We start from the raw sequence: 21141 nt of genomic DNA, 5'->3' as shown, positions 1-21141 counted from the left end.
TAAAGTGTCAGCAACAGACAATGTTTATAAATGAAGTTGTGTAAATAAAAGACATTCTTCTAAGTATCCTTATCCGCTGATATAAATAACTAGAGTTCGGAAAGTTTCATGGAACTCTTTGTGAAGCATAATTTAGCTCTGAAATGGTTAAGCGGCTCCGTTAACTCTTAAGACCTTTGATGGAACTTGGAGAGAATGTGATGTTGCGCCTCTTGTTGGCTATTTATTAACATCTACGAACGCACGGGGTTACTTTTATAAACTTTGCATGTTTAAAGGGACAAATGAATCAAAACGTAGTCCTCCCTCTCCTTATATGAGAAACGCAATCCATGGGGGTTTGCTTCTTCCTGGCGGCACGCTTCAGAGGAAAGCGCTAGAGAGGCAATCCGATTCTGGAGATCGGGGCCACCTGAAGACAAGGAGGATTCCTTGCAGCATCTCTCATGCCTACGTTCCTTAGAACATAAAATATATCTGCTGAAAGCCCTGCAAGAAAAGCAAACGTCAAGTATTCTGCCCATTGAAAACATTCGGTTTTGTACTGCTCTGCAGAATATGATAGCGCCATATAAATCAAATCCAACTCTGCATAGTTCTTTCTGCTTTTTAACCCATAGAATCTTTAACCTTGTTTACTTCGGAAGTGAACACGATAGTAGGAAGGGTTATTTAGGGCCGAGTTTTGGTATATATGTGTGTGTGTGTGTGTGTATATATATAATATAATGTGTGTGTTTTTTTCCGGTGATCAAGGTACCACAAGTGTGTATTGTGTTTATAAAATATATATATATATATATATATATATATATATATATATATATATAAATATAGACCAATTCTAAAATCAGCACATATGTTGGGAAGGAATTAACTTCAGCGCTCAGTACCAGGAAATATACGAGATCTTATACTTGAAATATTATGAATATGGATATAAACAAATCGTAGGCATATGGAGGAGAAGCAGCCGTATGGATTGTATTATTAATTAATACATTAACAATTGTAGCTAGCAGAATATTGAGTGTGTATTTAAATTATTTTCCGAGAAATGAATACAATGCCGCATAATGATTAAGAAACGTAATGTATATGTAAGCGGTATTGTTGTTGGATTAGTGGAAATTGTGTAAAGGGTAGCATTTTAATAAGTCGGGCCTTGTAGGAAGAAATGATGCCGGAAACAGTGGAATTCATGGTTTTTGGGCAGTATGGCGTTTGTTAGTCGCACTCCCGTTGGTGACGTGAGCCGTCGGTAACGCGGTGCGGTAAGGAGGGCTTTTGGGGATCGATCGGTTGTGCTGTGAAATAACCGGCTAGTGGTGGAAGGAAGTGACTTGTGTTGCAAGTGTGAGAATATATTGTTGTTCCTCTCTGAGGGATGCTGGTGGAAACTTGGTTCTTCTCAGCCGCCCGAGTGCTTTTTGCTTTAGCAGAGTTCAAAACGGCGTCTAAGTATTTAACGTCCGTTGCAGAAGTGGTAGAGATTCAAACAGTGAGGGCATGTAAATCTGCATCGGATAGGCATACGGCTCCTGGATATAAGACCAGACCGGTTATCCCCCAGCATTATGTCTGTTTATCTGTTTCTGTCTATTAGGCCGTCAAAGTTTGATTTGTTTCGTCGTCGGCTTCCTGGAAATAGCTCCCAAGGGTCAGAGTCCTGTAAGCGTGTCTTTATTTCTGCGCTAGAACCTCCTCTTAGGTTAGGCATGTGAAGTCGACAAAGTGCATACCCTATAAACAAATAAAAAAAAAAAAAACAACTCCATTAACGAGTGTTAATGTATATGCCGGCTGCTAATCTGTAATCATGTGACGGGGTGAAATTATGCTTTTAACCCCTTAAGGGCAATGAGTGGTCCCTAAACCCATTGAAAGCAATGCATTTTGAGCCCGTACATGTACGGGCTTTGTCGTTAAGGGCTTAAGCAAATTCTATCAAAATGTGATTTGCATATGAATCTTGTGGCGGATACTGAACCCCCCATTCTAGGACATTTATGGGCACTGCAATTTGACATTGAATTCTAGGGGTTAAACTGTAATATTTTGTGTTTTCATCTAATTTCCACTTCTATGTGTATTAAGAGTCACTCATTGTCTCGTCTATGTTTAAGTGTTATCGCTGTAATCCATTAATCTCTGTTGTGTATCCGCCATTGTTGGATGTGTCACTAGATGTTGTCTGCATAGTCCCTTGCTAGTATGTTGTGTTAATTATGTTTGTCCTTTCCTATTTCCTTGGTTTGTCAATTTCCCCTCCCCTGGTAAATGTCCTGTATAAAAGAATGCCCAGTCCCAATAAAATGTGTTCTCCTGCATCTTGACTGGTGTCGTGACTGGTGTCACAGACCTTTGGGAGCCCCTTTACTCTGAGAACCTCAGTGGCTACTCGTCTGGTACTATGAGAGAGACAGCCATGGACGTCATGCTAGACCCTCTGGTTCCCATAACTTTGGTGGCAGCGGAGGGGTCTAATACTCTTGTAGATGGTCCAAACCACCACCTGCGAGACCTGCAGTCAAGATGGACACCTATCATCTTCCATCTACTATGGGAAAAAAAGGGCTCATCTTTTAATAAGAGGTCCAGAACCACTTCAACACTTACGCTGCAGGGGTTGGAGCTCTCAAGATCGTGGATTTTGCTAATGAGGCACACAGAGTAGAAACGGTGAAGATACAGAGGTGCTGGTCAAGAGAAGTACAACAGCTTTTGAACGAGCCAGGGTGCGAGGTAGCTGAGACCATCAACTTTGGTGGATTAAAGTACAGAGGAGAGGAACAGGAGGACCGCTGCGGACGTCAGTAGTGCTGGGATGTGCCGGTACCCCATCCACAGAGGCATTCTGAGATGCCAGGTTACAGGGTGCCCGAGCGGGAGAACTTATACCGAGGACACTTACAGACCTGCAGCACATCCGCTTAAGATCTGTCATCAGCTCTATTTTCTGGGGGAAGAAGTGTAACGGATACTGGACGTCCGTTTTTAGGAGAATTATTAGGACTGTAATTTAACATGGACTTCCAGGGGTTAAACTGTAATATTTTGAATCAGATTCCACTTCTGTGTGTAATCTGATTCACTCGCTGTCTAGTCTAAGAATTTCTTCCCTAATTCCTTCGCCTCTACTGTGTATCCGCCATTGTTTATGTGATGAATTGGTGTGGTGCCGATGTTGTTTGCATTGTCCCTTATTGTTGTGTTAATTATGTTAATCCTTTCCTGTTTCCTGTGTTTGTTATTTTCTCCTCACCTGGTAAAGTGACTGCAGTCCCAGTACAGTGTGTCGTCGTGACTGGTGTTTTTTTGGGAGACTCCTTTTCTCTGGAGCAGGACATCTACTCTGAGCATCGGAGCGGCTACCCGTCTTGTAGCCGGCTTTCGCTGTGACGAAGGTGCCAGTGTCGGTCAGGGACGTCCTGCTAGACCGCCGGTTCCCGTTACAAAGGCCAGCTGTATGGGTTGTCCCGTATACATGCCCGGTGCTGGCGGTCAGTATCTGACCAAGGAATGGAAGTGTAACTCTCAGCCTTTACATGAGCAACCATATAAAACTGACATTTCTGGCAGGTGATACTAAAGTGACAAAGTATGATTGTCTGAATTCTTAACAAGTTATCTTTGTTCTTGCCTTCCATTTTGTACTAAGGCATGAATGTAATTACATTTCCGTTACTGAGAGGGTGGTAGATAGAACAGCCTCCCGGCAGAAGTGGTAGAGGCTTGGGATTGGTATATTTGTTGGTTTAAAGCGGGAGAATGATGGGTCGAATGGTTCCAATCTGCCGTCAGACTTTGTTTCTAAGATTGCCGGGACGCGCGGGTTTCTCGAAGCTCAGGTCGCACTCGCCGTTTTTTTTTTTTTTTTTCCTCCCTCTTGTTTTGAATCGAATGTCTTCGGGTCTGTGTGCTTTGACATGTACAGACAGCTTTCCTATAGCCTCGAGCAGCCAGAGGTTACACGTTCTGCCAAGTGCGTATTACATGTCATTCACTCCCTCCAGTGACCTACGGAGCTGGCAGAATATTATATTAAAAATAATGCAATAAACAGAACGCGTGCCTGTAAGTTATTTATCCAGGCCCCGGTGGGCCACGCACTCATCCTATCTCCTGCCCCATAGACAGGTCATGTGCTATGGGGTGGATGGTGTCTTCAGAATACCTCCATGCGGAGGAGATGGGGAGACCACTTTGATTTAAAGGGACCTACCAGCTATAATGTGCATTAAAGTACTTTAAGATAAACTTCCAGATTAGAGAATATAACATATCCCCTGCCCGGTATGTATTGGAAAGGATCAGTGCTGGCCGTACAAAATTCCTGCCGAGGTTACTGAATAACCGCCGTTGGTTCTCTTGGTGAATATTCATGTCGAAACTAAGTTGCTTGTTTCTGCCATATAATAAGTATATAATATATACTTTAATGCATACGATAGAATTAACACTGTCCCCTGGAACTGATTTAAGATTGGACTTCAGGTGCTGTACGCATCTTCAGAAGGGTATCGATATGTTGGAGAACATTCAGAGGAGGGTTTGTAGGATAACAATTACATCAGTGATATGGTGGTAGATTAAGGGACTGGCTTACCATCAGAAATGGTTGAGGCTAATAGAGTGAGGGTATCTGTACATGCATGGGACAGTCATAAAGATATCCTGGATCTGAGATGAGACCAGCGAGTGATTAAGGTCCGAGTCTTTACTCCCCGCGGGGGGGAGTCCCTTTTAAAGCGCCGATGTCTGCGTTTTTTGCCGGTAAAACAGATTCAAACAACTTGTACTGTGAATTTCCACACCCAGCAGATTCGGGGTCTTATCACCAGTATGTTTTAGTTTCTTTAATATACATAATACCAAAAAAGTAATCTCCCAGATTGTAATAAGGAAAGGAAGAACGCGAGGAAATGGGATGAGAGTTTGCAATAGAGAGCGCTGAAGCAGCCAGCAGCAGGACCTCTGCTGCCATTCATGGTTCCCAGATACCCAGTAAATGCAAACTGAAGCCACCTGCTAATTACCAGGAACATGATGGAGGTGGCCCTTCCGTGGTATCATTTGTGTAAATGTCCCCAAATCTTTGATTGTTAAACAGTCCCGTTCTGCCGCTGGCCGTATCTGTACGTCTCACTGTCATCAAAGTCTCGCTCTACAGAGGTCCTGGGTGAGGCCGGATAAATGGATGGGAGAACTATGTAAACGCAGATCCATATGCGCGCACTCCCTCTGATTAAACGTAAAAATGCACTTTAACCCCTCGTGTAATATACCCCACCTCCTTCTATACTTTAACCTCACTTGAGCCGGGCCCTTCTCACTTTTGTTGCTGTAAGTCCAAGTTGTTATGCGATGCACGGCACCACACTGCAGAATATCACAATGCTGTATCAATTGGTAAATTGTGTGTGATATATATATATATATATATATATCTACCTTGTAGTAAATACAATCTCTTGGTCTTAATAACCCAAGTGACCCTCTGACCCTCTGAACGTCTATGGAGGAAAGGACTTTGTTGCATGCGCAGCATCAGTGTTGTGTTTAAGCGATGAAAGTCACCCAGAATATCACTATATATATCTACTATATCTTCTAAGCTGGTTCCCTTCCTAGAAAAAGTCTCAATATTTCCATGCGCGCATCTTTTCTTTTCTAGTGAACCATGTTTTGGAAGTTTGACCTGCACACCAGTTCACATGTGGACACCCTGCTGGAGCGGGAGAACGTTACCCTGTTCGAGCTGCTGGAAGAGGAGGACGTTCTGCAGGAGTGTAAAGTGATGAACCGCAAGCTCGTGGAGTTCTTGGTGCAGCCTCAACACATGGAAGAGCTGGTCACCTGCATCACGGAGGAGCCGTCGGACGACGTGGATGAAAAGTTGAGATACAAGTAAGTGGGAAAACAAATGCCTTGCGCACAGGTGGAAACAGCCTGGATACCCAGTCTGTTACAGTCTCCGGTCCTTAGGACGTATCTTTGTCGTCCACCCCCCCATAACTTTTGGATAGACTCTGGGCTCTATTCACTTAACGGCGAGAGTTTCAATTCACACTTTACTACTTATTACAAAGGGCCAACTCTGGCAGGTTTCTCAAGCAAGAAGGCTTGAGCAGGCCCTGTATAATGTATAATTCAATGGGTGAACTCCAAAAACGATGCAGTAGAAGGTTATTGGTTTCATACTGTATAACGACGTCAAGAAGCTGTAACGTGAAAAGAGAACCCCGATTGTACCCCCTTCTATGTTACCCTTTGTACAGCACTGCAACATATGGTGGCGCTGTATAAATCAATAAATAACTCTACCCATTCAAATAGCCGTATACATGTAACATGTTGTCACAGCGACGACGGATATACAATTATACAGTTCAAGACCTGAGTAGGAAATGGTGATCTAGATATATATTATATACCATGGGTTATAGTTCAGTTATATCATGACATGTCCTGCACGTTTATCTATAGCGTATCCAACGTTTCTTTATTAGATATCCCAGCGTGTCCTGTGAAATCCTAACAGCGGATGTATCGCAAATTAACGACGCCTTAGGGGAGGACGAGTCTTTACTGAAGAGGCTGTACGGCTTTCTGCAGAACAACGAAAACCTGAATCCTTTGTTGGCGAGTTTTTTCAGCAAAGTAATGGGCATCCTAATCAACAGAAAGACCGAACAGGTAACCTCCTCACGGGGAGGAAAAACACGGATCCCTGCGTGTGAACCAGTGGTGACTCTAGAAACAATATATAGGGGGGGGCACACAAGATACCACAGTCAAACTTGGGGGGGCATTAATAATTTCCACCATTAAATCATACCACTGAAAAAACACACACACACACACATATATATATATATTGCGAAAAGTAATGTGCTATGGAATGATACTTTTGTTATTGGACAAAACAATACTTGATCATTCAACATGGGAAGCCTGAAGCCACAATTTAGTACGACTAATCCTTGAAATCCTTTAAACAACACAATACCTTAACTTTTGCACTAAATGATTTCAGGGCCTAATATTAGTCCCTGCTGCCGATATATAATATTAGACCCTGCTGCCGATAGCAGGTATGGATCAACACATTAACACACAAACCCAGCTTTGCATGTATAGATCAATTGAAATTCACTTGTGATCTCAGCACTGAATGTATATATCAAATAAACATATATCAAATAAACAAACATATATCAAATGAACAGACATACAAATCCTGTATTTGCAGGTATACAATAATATATGAAATGTAGCATTGCAGGTATAGATCAAATAAATACATGGAAACAGCATTGCAGGTATTAATCAACTGAACAAGACATACAAACCCTGTATTTGCAGGTATACATAAATAATGTATGGAAACATAGCATAGCAGATATGGATCTACAGAAGAACACACAAACCAAGCTTTGCCGGTACAGATCAATTGGAATTCACATAAAATCACGGCATTAAAGGTGTATTTAAAAACCCCTAAATTACAGGGATAGATCACAGGTTGCACACCCCAACCACGCTGCCCACATAGAACCTGGCCAGCACCCAGATAACACACATAAGATTTGCCATCTTTTTCCCATATACACCCTGCCTGTGCCATCTTGGTCCCCAAGGCTCAAACATCCTGCTAGTGCCATCTGTGCCCTTCCACAATTATACATCTATGATACACAAACACTTTTACAGTCACTCACTAATTCACACTTTAATTCAGAGAACTCATGCTCTCCCTCATTCAGACAATTCATTCACATTAACTCATGCTCTCCCTCATTCAGACAATTCATCCACATATTTACTCATGCTCTCCCTTATTCAGACAAATCATCCACATATTAACTCATGCTCTCCCTCATTCAGACAAATCATCCACATATTAACTCATGCTCTCCCTCATTCAGACAATTCATCCATTTTAAGAAACTACACCCCTTGGAGCTTCAAATGAGGGGTTACATGTATTTCTAGGACAAAAGTTGAGTGCACAAATAATGATGGAATATGTCGCTTTGGCTAGAAAATGTTTATTCTAACCGTAGCGGCATGTTCATTTGTGTCTTGCGCACTCCAGGTTTGTACTAGAAACACATGCAGCCGCTCATTTGATGCGCCAAGGGATGTCGTTTTTGCAAATGTGTACTTTTTGTGCCATAATTTAACTTCCTACGTGAGCAGTAATGCCACGTCAAGGCTTCAACCCTAATTACTGATCATTCACACGCCTTTCATATCTCCATTCACTCGCAGAAGCACACACCATACTATACGTACATTCACTCACAGAAGCACACACCATTCTTTCCATACAGTCACTCACAGAAGCACACACCATTCTTTCCCCTTACAATCCCAAAGAAATGATGGTAAAGGGAGGAAAAAAATCACTTTTACAGCAAAAATAAATTTTGCAGTAAAAATGCAAGGCGCTCCAGGGATGAGATGGTTACTCACGTACCGCACAGGCTAAATGGCTGATTTTAATATTTGCAGTTCATCAGGATTTCAAAAATTGCCTCCCTCTACCGTTGGCTAAATTTAACCCCATGATCAAAGGGATCATAGGATTAAAAATTAGTATCGCCCATTTTTAAAAAGGGAATGTGACTTTTTATAGCTATATGATCGCTGTGGTAACATTGGCTACCACAGTGATCATTTAGCTAGAATACCTAAACTTTTTTTTTTAAAGTTACACTACTTTATGTTTAAATAATTAAATTTGGGGGGTCTCTAGGCAATTTTGATCTTTTTTTATCTGCCCTTAGAGACCCCCAAATCATTTTTTTTACATTTTTATTTTTTTAACTTAATATTTTTTATTATTTTTACAATCTATATTGGAAAGGTGAGGCGATTACCTTTCCAACAGTATATGTAGGGGGTCTGTAGCTGCTTACATGCCTGAGATACAGGCATCTAAGCAGCATGCCCCCATACCTCTTTAACTGACAATTGTCAGTTGTTTAATAAAGTTGCGCGGTGACGTCACCAGGCAGATCGGGTGGCCCCGGTGATGCCCTTCAGTGTGAGGGGCAGATCGCCGGGGTAGGTGGTGATGGAGGTCCACAGGTAAGGTAGTGCTAGTGACGGCAAGGTGCCGTCGTTAGCACCTGACTGGGACTGCTAGCGACGGCACCATGCCGTCGTTAGCAGTCAAGGGGTTAAAGTCCCATTGCGGGACTCTCCTGGGTGGTTAAAAATTCGGCGGGGGGGCAATGAATAACCTAGGGGGGGCAATTGCCCCCCTGTAGCGATGCCACTGGTGTGAACTGTTTAAAAAGCTATAAAGAGTCGCTCATGTGGAACATGGGGATAAAGTCCAAGTGAAGTAGAAATGGCTAATCGGGCTTACTCTCTTCTGTGTGCTTCCAACCGTGTTTTATATCTCCTTTGTGCGTCACTGATGTAATTTGCATGGCCGATATGCACTTTAATACATATGATAAGCCCTTTAAATGTTTGCGTGTTCAGGTTTGTGCATGCACGGAGGATGCTGCAGAAAATGCCTTGTTCCCCACCCTGCAGCTGAATGCTCCCTTCCAGTCAGATCAGCGCTGATCTGCTGAACGCTGCGTGCCGAAGGCTGTCCAGACCCTGTTAATGTGTATAAAGTGCCCCCAGTGATTTCTATGGAACCATTTTCTTGCCATTTTATTGACACCTTAAGCAGCCAATCAGCGGCAAGAATTTGGGCCATGGCTCCCAATGAGTAAACTTTAATAAGCCTCCTTGTATAGCACTTTGTGATGTCTTGTAATACACAAGACATCACAAACAATGCAAAAAGTGCTTTTTTTTCATTTTTTTTTCTGCAATTCTTCAAAGTATAATTTTCTAAGGAATAAGATGATTGATGAGCCCTGGCTCCATATATATCCGGTATATATGTTTTGAAGCTGTCACAAAGTAGTTCTCACTCTGAAATAGTTTGCGTTTGTGTCGCAGATCATAGCCTTTCTACGAAAGAAAGATGACTTTGTGAGTTTATTGCTGCAACACATCGGGACGTCTGCCATCATGGATCTCTTACTGCGGCTTTTGACGTGCGTGGAGCAGCCCCAGCTCAGGCAGGACGTGTTTAATGTAAGTAGAAACAATGACCCTGATATGATACGATAATGCTTGTTATCTTATTCATAGAAGGTTGTTGCTCTTGCTTAAGTTACATTTCACAAACCCCAGACTGCATTGGTCTTTGGTCTTAGATTCATAAGGGGGGGGGGGGTTGGCCATAATAATCTAAAGGTACCGCACACTACTAAAAGAGGTTCATGGATTATGGGATAAAACTTACCAGGAAAGGTAAAAGGATCTTAACCTATATACCCTGGAAGAAAGACGTGACAGACGCTTTATATGATAGAAACATTTAAATACTAAAAGGGAATCAACACGATAAAGGAAGAGAGTTTATTAAAAAAAAAAAAAAATACTGCCCCAACAAGAGGACATAGTCATACGCTCAATGTTAATACAGTGAAAGAGATTACGCAAGCGTGGGGTTGGTATAAGTCTAAGCAAGATATAATATAAGGCCAGGAACTAAGGAAAGGTTGGGCAGACTAGATGGGCTGAATGGTTCTTATCTGCCATCATGTTCTATGTCTAATGTTTCTTCTCCATATAATACCATGGAACTGAAAATAAGACTTGCTCCTATAGAATAGGCTAGTTGTCACTTTTCCTTTTTGAAGATGCTTGTCCCCCATTTATAATATCGTAGGAAGCTCTTTGTTTCTTATGAAGTTCAGACATAGTTTGGTAGTAAGCAATGGGATTCTTATATGCGGCAGGAAAGCGATGCTTGCTTTGTGCTTCCTTAACGTAAGTTTGTACCAGAGAGCTCTCCATACTGTATCTGTATACAACCTTTAACTAAATCGAGTTCCTTTTCCCGTTCTTTCCTACAGTGGCTTAACGAAGAGAAAATAGTACAAAGACTCATTGAGATGATTCACCCTTCCAAGGATGACAATGTAAGTGATGACCACAAGCTCTCCCACTTGTCCTGTCCTCGGTTCTGTCAAGCCAATTAGTGGCAAGTATCTTCAGACCGCTGAGGAGGATGGAAGCTGCAGCGCTGCAGCTTCTACCCCCGCTAGGTGCTTATTTAATGAGTACGTTGAAGGACTTGGAGTACTTTAATATGCCTTCATCTTTAGAGGCGGTGCCGGGAAAAGTAAACTGTACCTTTTTAACAGCGTGGGTAGTGCTGGGATTATGCTGCGGGAGGTTAGTAATGAGATGGATGGTTTGTACTCGTGCGGCATTTGTTGGGGATGGGTATTTGGGCTACGATCTCAGAGTACGAGGGGAATCATTTTTATTTCTTGTGTTTTCGTCTAGCAACATTCCAACGCTTCCCAGTCGCTATGTGACATCATTCGCCTGAGCCGCGAGCAGATGATACAGATTCAGGATAGCCCCGAGCCGGATCAGCTCCTGGTCACTCTAGAGAAGTAAGTCAAGAGTTTGTAATTAGCCATGCTTTTTATGATATAAATCAGACAGATAATCATGTCCACTTCACACGACTGATAGAGAACAACTATTCTGCTTTCCCTGCCTCCGATTTCTTTTCATTTGGGATTAACCCATTCAGTCAGTAGCTCATCATCCGTGCACAGACAGGTCCAAGCAGCACAAGACAAAATCAAAGGGGGGGGGGTCCGCTTGCACATGCTCATATTGAGCCCTCCCAGAGCCTGGGTCCGGTCTCTGGGTCCGGAAAGAGTTGCATACCCCCAACACATCACAAGAATGTATTTTATATACACAAATAAAGCTGTAAAACATTTTTCTGCTCTAACTATGCAAATTATCATGAGTTTCCAAGCTGTAGAACACTGGGATGCCCTCATACCCTGCAAACTTTTTCAGATAAAAAAAAAAAAAGGATGGGGAGGGGGAGGCATTTATGGACAAGAGGGACTGTCCGTCTTAGAGGGACAGTTGGTAGCTATCGGTTTAGCCAGTCTGTATAATGTTCCACTCGGCAATGCAATGAAGACGCCGAAGCTTAATTCTATAAAGGCTTTATTATCATAGAATATGCAATAAGCGTAACGTTCGCCCGGGTTGTATTGTAAATGAGGTTCGGCCCGTTGTGTTGTCGTCCAGCACCCTTCCAGTAGCCGGTAAACTGCGATGGAGCTTTTATAAAGGTCTCTTTTTTTTTTGTGTGTGTGTGTTTGTTCCTCTGAAAAGGCAGGAAACGATCGAGCAGCTCCTAAGCAACATGTTTGAAGGAGAACATAATGAATCTGTCATTGTTCACGGCATTCAAGTGCTTTTGACGCTGCTGGAGCCTCGCAGACCAAGGTAGATTTTGAAAACTTTAAGGAAAATTGCTGTCAGAACTTGCTGTTTCTTACATCATTATATTCCAAAAAAGTCTGTAGATTTTTATTAAGTAGCGTGCTTGCCAAGTTCGATGTCTTGCATTTAAATTCTCTTTTGTGGGATCTAAAGCCTTAATTAACATGCTTTGCACTTGAGGCTGTGACAAAACCCCTATCCGCAATTTAATGCTCAGCCAAGAAAGTCATTTCTGGACAACCTCCTCTTTTTTGCATATTAGGGATTTATCCGCTTACATTGTCACTTGGAGGAGTTTATATTACACTTGAATATTTTCATGTTTTCTTTTAGTTTTTTTTCGTGTTTTGAATCAAATTCCTAATTTTCTCAAGTTTTGGGATACTAAGACTGAGAGTGGACCATTCTTTCAATTATAACTTTTAAATACCTAGTTCGCTGGTATAATAGTGTTGTAGTTTGTAGCGATATCCTTACTTTGGCAAAAGTCTGTTTTTACTCTTCTATACCCCATTTATTATGTTTTCTGATTTTTATTTACACTCGTGGCACATTGGCATAGCTCCCAGGTGTCTCAGTTTTCTGTGACAGTCCTGAGGACAGTGAGGATGATGGACCGCGGGGGGGGGGGGGGGGTGTTCTCCTCTCTCCTCTCTCCTGACAGCACAGTGAGCTGTAAAATGAATGAATGGATAGTACTATTGCTCAGTAGCTCCCAAGGTTCTTCGTTGGGTAAGCGAAGTGGATAGTTGTATCTCCGGGCCCTGCTCCTCGCCCCACAACGCAGATGTCCTAATTGGGATGCCTGGATTGTTGGGGGCATGCGCTGGAGTCTTATTTGCCGATGTGGTGTCTTGTGTAGTTTTTTTATATTGTTTTTAACAGATTCAGTTCCTGGCTTATCTCGCATCTTTTATATGCCTTGCTTTGCGTTTCCTCTGCAGGTCTGAGCTAGGAGGTTTGGGCGGCTTCTATTGTAACCTTGAAGGCCAATTGGAAATCAACCCTCCGGACTCTTCCAACACCCAAGCCAGTGTAGGCACATTGCTTGCCATCAAGCAGCGCTTGAGAGAGTTTCAGCAGCTCCTGGTTGATCCACCAAGGGTAAGAAACTGCCCACATTACTATTTTAAAAGACAAGAAATAGGTGAACGTTGGCAATCCCCCCCCCCACTCTAAAATGTAACAAAACGCGCTCTCTCTCCTCTTCTAGAGGATTTTATGACAAGTTTAAGTGTATTTTTTTATTGTATAAAACTTGCTTTAGATATTTATTCTGTAATGCCATGAGATTTCATTTTTTTTTGTTTTGGTCTCCATTGTGCAGAAAGAGCGCTTGCAGACCACCTGGGGTCTGCTGGATCCCCCTTTGGGCAATACCCGTCTCCATGTGGTGAAACTGCTTACTAGCGTAATTAATGCAAACAACAGGGCTTTAAACAAAGAGCTGATTGATCTGGACACCCTCAACATCATACTGGTAAGTTACAATTGCATACGGAGTGCTGATGAGTGTTTTAATAACATGACAAACCCCGGCACCGTTATTACAACACCTATTACATTTACTTGACTTTTCTGCTCTTTAACGTCTAGAATTTAAGGTTTCATGAAGCCGTATTTCATTTCTATTATATTTTCCCGTTACATGCAACAGATTTGACTAAAATAAAGACTAACCCTGCGGCACGTCGGTCGAGCTCGTGTTTAATGTATCTTTCGCTTGTACCTTTGCCAGAATCTCTATTTCAAATACATGTACAACAATTTCCTGCACGCCCAAGTAGAAGTTTGCGTCGCCGCAATTTTAAGTTCGACTCCTATTGAAGAAACCAATGAGATTGACCTGCTGGAGAACCCGCTTGTGAAATATGTAAGAGCTCTTGTAGGCCGTTGTTACCACGGGAGGGGGGTAAGCGAACGGAAGGTGTATAAAGTATTAACTATCTGACATGTATCATTATGTATGTTAGCTTTTACAGAAATGCCAGCTAGTTCAGCGAATACTCTCGGCGTGGGAAGAAAATGAGAAGGAACAGTAAGTGACTTTCCCTTCCCTCTTTAACCCTTTTATCAACAGCAGGGAAATGAGCTTTGGTGTCATACTGTGTAATTCATTACCATCTTATAAACAGAGACACGTGTCCCCTATTATGCAATATTATGACACGGGTTTAATTAAGCTAAAACAATACCTTTTTGGTATTTTTTATTTATTTTTTTTGAGGTTTCTATTTGTAGAGATGTAAAAGGTTGTCCATAACGTATGCTGGGCCTTGCCAAGACATTCCAGGACAAATAACAGAATAGATGTGTGCTGGAACGAAATGAATTGCTTAATGCACCCAGCCTGAGCAGAGTCGCAAATTCAGCTCGTCGGTTGTGGGCGAAAAAGCCAGTTTTATGGTTTGCCCCGGTGCACAAGATTTATATCACCCTCTTCGTGACAAAGCCCGTACATGTACGGCCTCACAATGTATTGTTTTTAATGGGTTTAATGACAACCCGTTGTCCTTAAGGGGTTAAACATGGCTTTGTCTTTTGAGGAGGAAAATGAACCCACAGTGGCATAATCATGCATGTAGCGAACGACTATGGTCCCCTCCTTCTCTAACACTTTGGTGCATTAGTTGCCGTTTAGTTAGACGATTTGCTGTTGGTTTTAGGTCAGAAGGTGGAAGGCGAAAGGGCTTTATGGGTCACCTGACGAAAATCGCAAATGCGCTCGTCCACAGTTCTGAAAAGGGCCCCAATGTCACCCTTGTTGCCCAGCTGATTAAAGGTGAGGACAAACTTGTCAACTCTTCCTTTCAAAATGTTCTAAAGTACACAACGATGAGCTCTTGGATTATCTTCTCACGGCGATATGGTTCATAGATTTGATTCACCGCAATCCCATTTGTGTTTGGATGCCAAGTATAGTTCACTTTAAAACCTCTACAGTTGGTTATCTACACTCTCAATTTCTAGCCAACTTCCTTGATTTGAAAAACAAATCTCCCCGATAATTTCAATCCTATTCGGTATACAGAACATCGGCCAGCCCAGTAACCGCTCTTCCGGGTACCCTTTCCTCTCGGCTTGGTCATTTGGTAATGAAAGCTTTGTTAAATAGAAACCTTTATGCTCCAACGTGGTTCATTTAACTGAACGCAACAAATATTTTCTATTTCCTTAGATCTGCCGGAGGAAGAGCAGGAGCGATGGGATAACTTTGTTTCTGGGTCCCTCACAGACACCAACAAGAAGAATACTGTAGACCTCGTAAGCTTCGTTTGGTCTTTAGACTTTTTCAGAAATGTGTGGGAATAACAAAGTGGCAACATCTAGAACTGAAAGGATTTTGTGTATCATTTGGGATTTGTTTTCTTAGAACTTGGTCATAAGTTTTGAAAACCACACTCGGTCTTCAAAGTGTTTGTGTTGATGTCTGTGTAACTTGGTCCAGCTATTTCCTTGAGCATCTTCTGTATGTTCTCTGTCACCTCTGTCGTACTCGGTACAATATGTCGGTGAAGGGCTGCCAATATACACTTCGTTGTGTTGACTGCAATAAGAGCCGTTTATACTTTCTTTAATCTACCTTCAGGTCAACACCAGGAACATGCACTCATCCAGCGATGATGAAGAGAATGACCTGAAAGAATTCAACTTTCCCCAGGAAGCTGTGCTCCAGCAGGTGTGTTTATAATGGTAACACAGCCTGTGTCACTGTACCTAGAGAGTAAACGCTTCTGTTTTTAATGCGTGCCTCTTATCTCCAGGCCTTTGTGGACTACCAGATGCAGCAAATGACTTCTGCCTTCATAGATCATTTTGGCTTCAACGATGAAGAGTTTGGGGAGCAGGAAGAGAGTGTCAAGTGAGTTCATTTTCAATTGAAATATCCTTATGACGGTTGCTCGTTTTACATGGCACACATTTACACGTGTGATTTTATATATGTGAATAATTAGGTTTTACCTTAGTAAGCCCCCCTTTCCATTTAGAGAGATGTGAGGCCCACTTGTGCAATTCACTAATAAAGGACATTATCTCGGGGTTTGTTGATAATGTCACCGATCGTTATCTTTGAAGGCCTCTGACTAGTGCACATGGCATTTTATTTATAACGGGTGGAGGGTGTTTGAAGCAGGGGTTTGTTTTTCACTTTACAAGGCACTGTCATCATGCTCCTGGGTTTGTCGTCACCATGTTGTGTGCTAGCGTTTATATTCTGCCGCCGGCTCCCTGTCCAGTTCCTGTTTTTCATGCGCATGCACTTTCTTTTTCTTTCTCTCTGACTTGCAGCGCTCACTTTCGACAGCTGAAGAGGTAAAATATACTAAGATACGGCAAAAGTTAGGGGTAGGCATGGAAACAGTAACTGCCCGGCAACCCGTCCGCCGCACTTTCATTAAGCGATTTGTTGTAGGACTGGAAATTACTTAATAATAATAATAATAATAATAATGTTTTTGGGAGAGGCCAGTTTTGTCCTTGCATTATTCCTGAAGGAGTGTGGTTTCAGGCAGTCTGTTTCAGTTTACGTATTTGGCCTAATACGCACAGGTTGCTTAATGGATTTCCAACAACATTTGTAGTCTTTTCTACATTAAATTAATTCTTATGATTGGATCTTTTTTCTTTCAGTATTCTCAAGTGAGAGAGTAGATCAAAAAGGAACTGAGTATTTGATCAGGGTCGTCCTCCCTTATACATACCCCAACTCAAAAACGACAAAAAAGCATATATTTTCCCATTTGAAGGTTTTTTGGTTTGTTTTTTTTTTGTTTTTTTTTACCTACGCCACATATTTATAGGATGTTTTTTTCCCGTTGCGTTAAATGTTGTTGAAATCCCAGAGGAGCACAATCATTGCGGTTGTCACTTTTGCACGAGAGAAAGTTAACGCATGATGGCGGCCGTTGCAAACACCTTTTCCCGAAATCTTAATGCCACACGGAGTGGGTTTAAGTGCATGGCGGCTTTACATCAACTGCATGGTGGGCCAACACAAGACGTGCATCTCCTCGTTCCTAATGTCCTTCTTGAGCCGTTTGTTTTGTTAAAGGTGCTGTTCCACTCTTACATTTTTTTTTTTAAACTAAAGACATTGAGAAGCCCGCTGGCAGCGGTTTGTCTTAGCAAAGAGATGGTGGCAGGCAATTACGCTTTCAGCAGTGAAGACGTCTGGAAGTTCCACAGAGTTGCGTGGATGACCCTTGAGGTTAGCTCATGGGAGAACTTCAAGGTTGCCAGAATAGTTCTTTAAATATTGTGTAAAAGTGATGGTGGTGGAACAGCACCTTTAAGGGAAAAATGTTCCGAGCTCTTGGCAGTGCCTTAACCAAAGATTTGTAGTTCAACTCATTTATAGTATTTGTTTTCTTGGTTCTTCAGCGCTCCCTTTGACAAAACTGCCAACATTACGTTCTCCCTCAACGCTGATGAAGAGAGTGTAAGTATTTATTTCAAATGTACTCATTTCTGTTAAAAAGATGAAGAAAAACCAAACGGCGTTTATACGTCCATGAATCCGTTCATTGAATTCTTGTTCTACAGCCCAATTCCAATCTGTTTGAGATCTGCTACAAAGAACGGATCCAACAGTTTGATGATGATGACGATGAAGGCTCAGATGGAGAGGACATCTGGCAAGAGAAGGAGATGCGGTTCTCTTCGGGCACCATGCAGAGCACTGGCACGAGGTAATATCTTCTCCTTGTGTGTATGTAACAAGGTCTACATTTATATATGCCACATTCCCAAATATCTGTGGCTGAAGCAGTGGATGTGTACAGCGTAGGCTTGTATGGAGGTGGAAGCAAATATGTGACTCCACGTATATTAAAATAACACTTTAGTAACTGTATAGAGCACAATGATCTCATCCATACGCGAACATGACAGTTTGCTTCACTTTATATAACGTAATATTGGTATAATTTATAACAGTTTTGTGTTTAGGATTATTTCTTTTATTTCGTTGATCGCGTTTTAGTAGCAGGTTACTTTTGACTGAGGCCGTATTATTTAATCTCGGAAGGCATAGACGGTGGAATTCCTTTTTTTGTGACATGAGGCTGTATTTCGGAATTTTTTACCGGATAACCCGCGTTTCTCTATGTTCAGGAGTTGCGGAAGTACTGACAGTGAAGACAGCCGAGATTCTGACGAGGAAGAGGAAGATTCTGGAGGCGGTACGAATCCCAACGGTCCCACGCCAGAAGCATTGGAAGGTAACAAAACCGCAAGCACGCTGCGGCAATGTGAAATAATTACTGCTTGGTTTTCCCTTCTGTCTATACTGCGTTATTATTATTATTATTATTATTATTATTATTTATATGGTTGTTGCTATCCACCTAGTATCCACATTTCCATTAATTGGTGTTTTTCTGGGGATGGAGCAAAAAAATAATTAGTTTTTATTAGAAAGCTGATACGATGGTTAAGCTGCCACATGTTCCTTGTATGGATTCTAATGATTTTTCTTTTCCACAGCTCCCAGCTGGACTCCATCCTTTGATTCCGTGCCCGCAGAATCCTCTCCGTCCCCGTCGGTTGCCCCGGTGGACACGGGTTCCTCCGTGTGGGACGGCTCCGTGGCTGCCGTTAATCCCCAGGATGGCTGGGCTGTTTTCGCCGACGGTTCACAGATGAGGTGGGTGTGTGTTGTCGTGTGGGTGTGTGTTGTTGTGTGTGTGTAAATGGTGTGTTTGTGTTTACATAGCAGTTTATTTTTGTGTACACCCAGCATCCTCTCTAAAATAGTCTTCTCTTTTACTTAAGTTCACAGGAAAACGTACCCGAGGAAACAAATGTACGTCCAGAAAACCTTACAGCTCAGGAAGATCATAAAACTGATGCGTCTGTAGCAGAAAGTGAGTATTCTGCTCTGTTTGTATGTTATCTTGCGTTCTGCCTGAGGAAGAGACCTCTGAAGTCCCAAAGGTGTATATAGTTTTTCTGTGTTAGCCCAATAAAAGGTATCCACTAAAGCAGGGGCGTCCAACCTGCGGCCCTCCAACTGCTGCAGGACTACATCAGCTAAGGGGCTGGCTGAGGAGTATGGGAGATGTAGTCCTGCAGCAGCTGGAGGACCGCAGGTTGGACGCCCCTGCACTAAAGACTCTATTTTCCCTTGTGCTAATACAGCTATAATGTGTGTTTTCTCTCCAAAGACATGTTTAGCCGCTGCTGCCAACTTTTGTTTCTGTATTTTGCTTCTCGCAGTAACCTCCCAAACCTCAGCTGATTTGCAGACCCCCCAGGAGTGTTCGGCGTCACCGCGGAGTCCTGCAGCAGAAACGGGTATCGTGCCGGTAGCTACAAACTCTGAACGCGGGGATGGAACAGAGTGCAGGACCTGGAACGGGGAAATCGAGGAGTCTGTAGCGCAGGCACAGCCAGCCACGCAATCTGCTGACAGGTATCATTTTCCTAAATGTTTCTTCAATGAGTCCCTCGTCTACATCACATCGGATTTGTGGAGAGTCGGCGAGTTCTGCCGCACCGTTACAATAGGGCAGAATACGAAGCGGCCAACCAAATTAACACGTACGCTGGTTGACGTACTGGTACATAGACAAAGGGCGAGGACGATGTGGGAAGGGTCATGTAGGGGTAGATGGTTTCTTCCAGAAAGCATGTTCTAGGTATTAAGAGGGATAGATTGCATCAACGTCATCATTATTATTATTTATTATTATTATTCTATACACTTTTTAATGTTTTTATTTTTATACAGGGTAGAAAATACAGCCCCATCTACCTCGAAGATGGATGATGAAGGGGAATCAAAACAACAAAAATTGGAATTGCCAAACGACACTATAGATACCAATTCTAATGAAAAACAGAAAGAAAACAGGCAAGTAGCAGCGTGAATTAACTGTAATGTAGTCCATGGTAATGACCAAAGTCTACTATTCAGCTGTCTAATACCTTTTAAAGCTTAGTTTGTTTCCTGGGCGTTATGTACAAAGGCAATTATACGTGAATAATCTGTTTTATGGTTGCTATAGCGACTTCACCGTGTTTATCGCTCCATTTCCTTCCAGAGAATGCAGCCCGTTGCATAATGCTGTACAGAGCGAGGTCCAGCGGCCCACTCTACCCGACAGAAAAACCACAGAGTCTTCTGAAAGCATAAATTAGGTACGCTACATTACTTTCCTGCCTCTGTATCAAAGCTGTCTACGTCATACATGTCCTGCTTTAGCACAGATATGACGAACGAGTGCGTGTTACTGTGATTAATGGAGGAAGTCGCGTTATCTGTTTCGGTTCGCTATAGAGAACGTTTGGATACGTTTTTCACAGAATATGAATCCACTGACTGTCCTCAATACAGCATTGACATTGAAGCTAGAACTCCAGCTATTTCAGAATATTTGATGTCTTCCGTTATGTTCCATTATAATTGCGGTCTACATTGTAGTCATACGAGCTCTTCAGTCTTCCATCTCTCTCTCTCACTGAAATATTTGGGCAATAAAGCGCTATTCTGTAGAGCCTTACGTTTCAAGACCCCTCGAGTCGTACAGAATAAGACGAGTGTTCGCTCTATAATAGATGGAGGGCGTACATGGCCCATTTTTTAGTCTTGACAAGTGCTAGAAAGGAGATGCTTTACATGTTATCTTACCCATTTGTAAGCCATCTCTTCTTGCTGGATAAATGGGCCGAATGGTTCTTACCAGCCGCCATGTTCTGTGATTCCCAAGCTGTGGCATGGAAAGTGTTTACTTAGTTTCTACTTTTCAGGTTCAGACAATATCCAAACCTAAACCAAACCCAATCTTAATC

The 21141-nt window shown here is 42.4% G+C and overlaps 1 protein-coding gene across 1 annotated transcript; it reads left to right on the top strand.

Moving 5' to 3' along the window:
• Nucleotides 1–5683: 5683 nt before the first annotated feature.
• LOC149274406 (serine/threonine-protein phosphatase 6 regulatory subunit 1-like) lies at nt 5684–20490 on the top strand. The gene is made up of 22 exons (XM_089505544.1): nt 5684–5910; nt 6513–6699; nt 9976–10113; nt 10941–11006; nt 11377–11489; nt 12238–12351; nt 13293–13452; nt 13676–13828; nt 14087–14221; nt 14322–14386; nt 15015–15130; nt 15527–15612; nt 15938–16027; nt 16113–16210; nt 17731–17788; nt 17893–18038; nt 18463–18569; nt 18835–18994; nt 19123–19214; nt 19567–19762; nt 20081–20203; nt 20358–20490. The coding sequence occupies exons 1-22, from the start codon at nt 5684–5686 to the stop codon at nt 20488–20490; spliced, it is 2763 nt and encodes a 920-aa protein (XP_089361670.1).
• Nucleotides 20491–21141: the final 651 nt, after the last annotated feature.

Source organism: Sceloporus occidentalis, unplaced genomic scaffold (genome assembly GCF_023333645.1).
Source record: "Sceloporus occidentalis isolate IW3139 unplaced genomic scaffold, rSceOcc1.0.p SCAF_333, whole genome shotgun sequence".
Lineage (NCBI taxonomy): Eukaryota > Metazoa > Chordata > Lepidosauria > Squamata > Phrynosomatidae > Sceloporus > Sceloporus occidentalis.
The sequence above is the reverse complement of the archived record's forward strand: the minus strand, read 5'-3'. Positions and strand labels throughout refer to the sequence as shown.

Bases quoted from the DNA above. Each gene is read 5' to 3' on its own strand.
- LOC149274406 (XM_089505544.1), top strand. From the start codon at position 5,684: ATGTTTTGGAAGTTTGACCTGCACACCAGTTCACATGTGGACACCCTG. The intron at 5,911-6,512 runs GTAAGTGGGAAA...TTTCTTTATTAG, and splicing joins GATGAAAAGTTGAGATACAA to ATATCCCAGCGTGTCCTGTG. The intron at 14,222-14,321 runs GTAAGAGCTCTT...TATGTATGTTAG, and splicing joins AGAACCCGCTTGTGAAATAT to CTTTTACAGAAATGCCAGCT.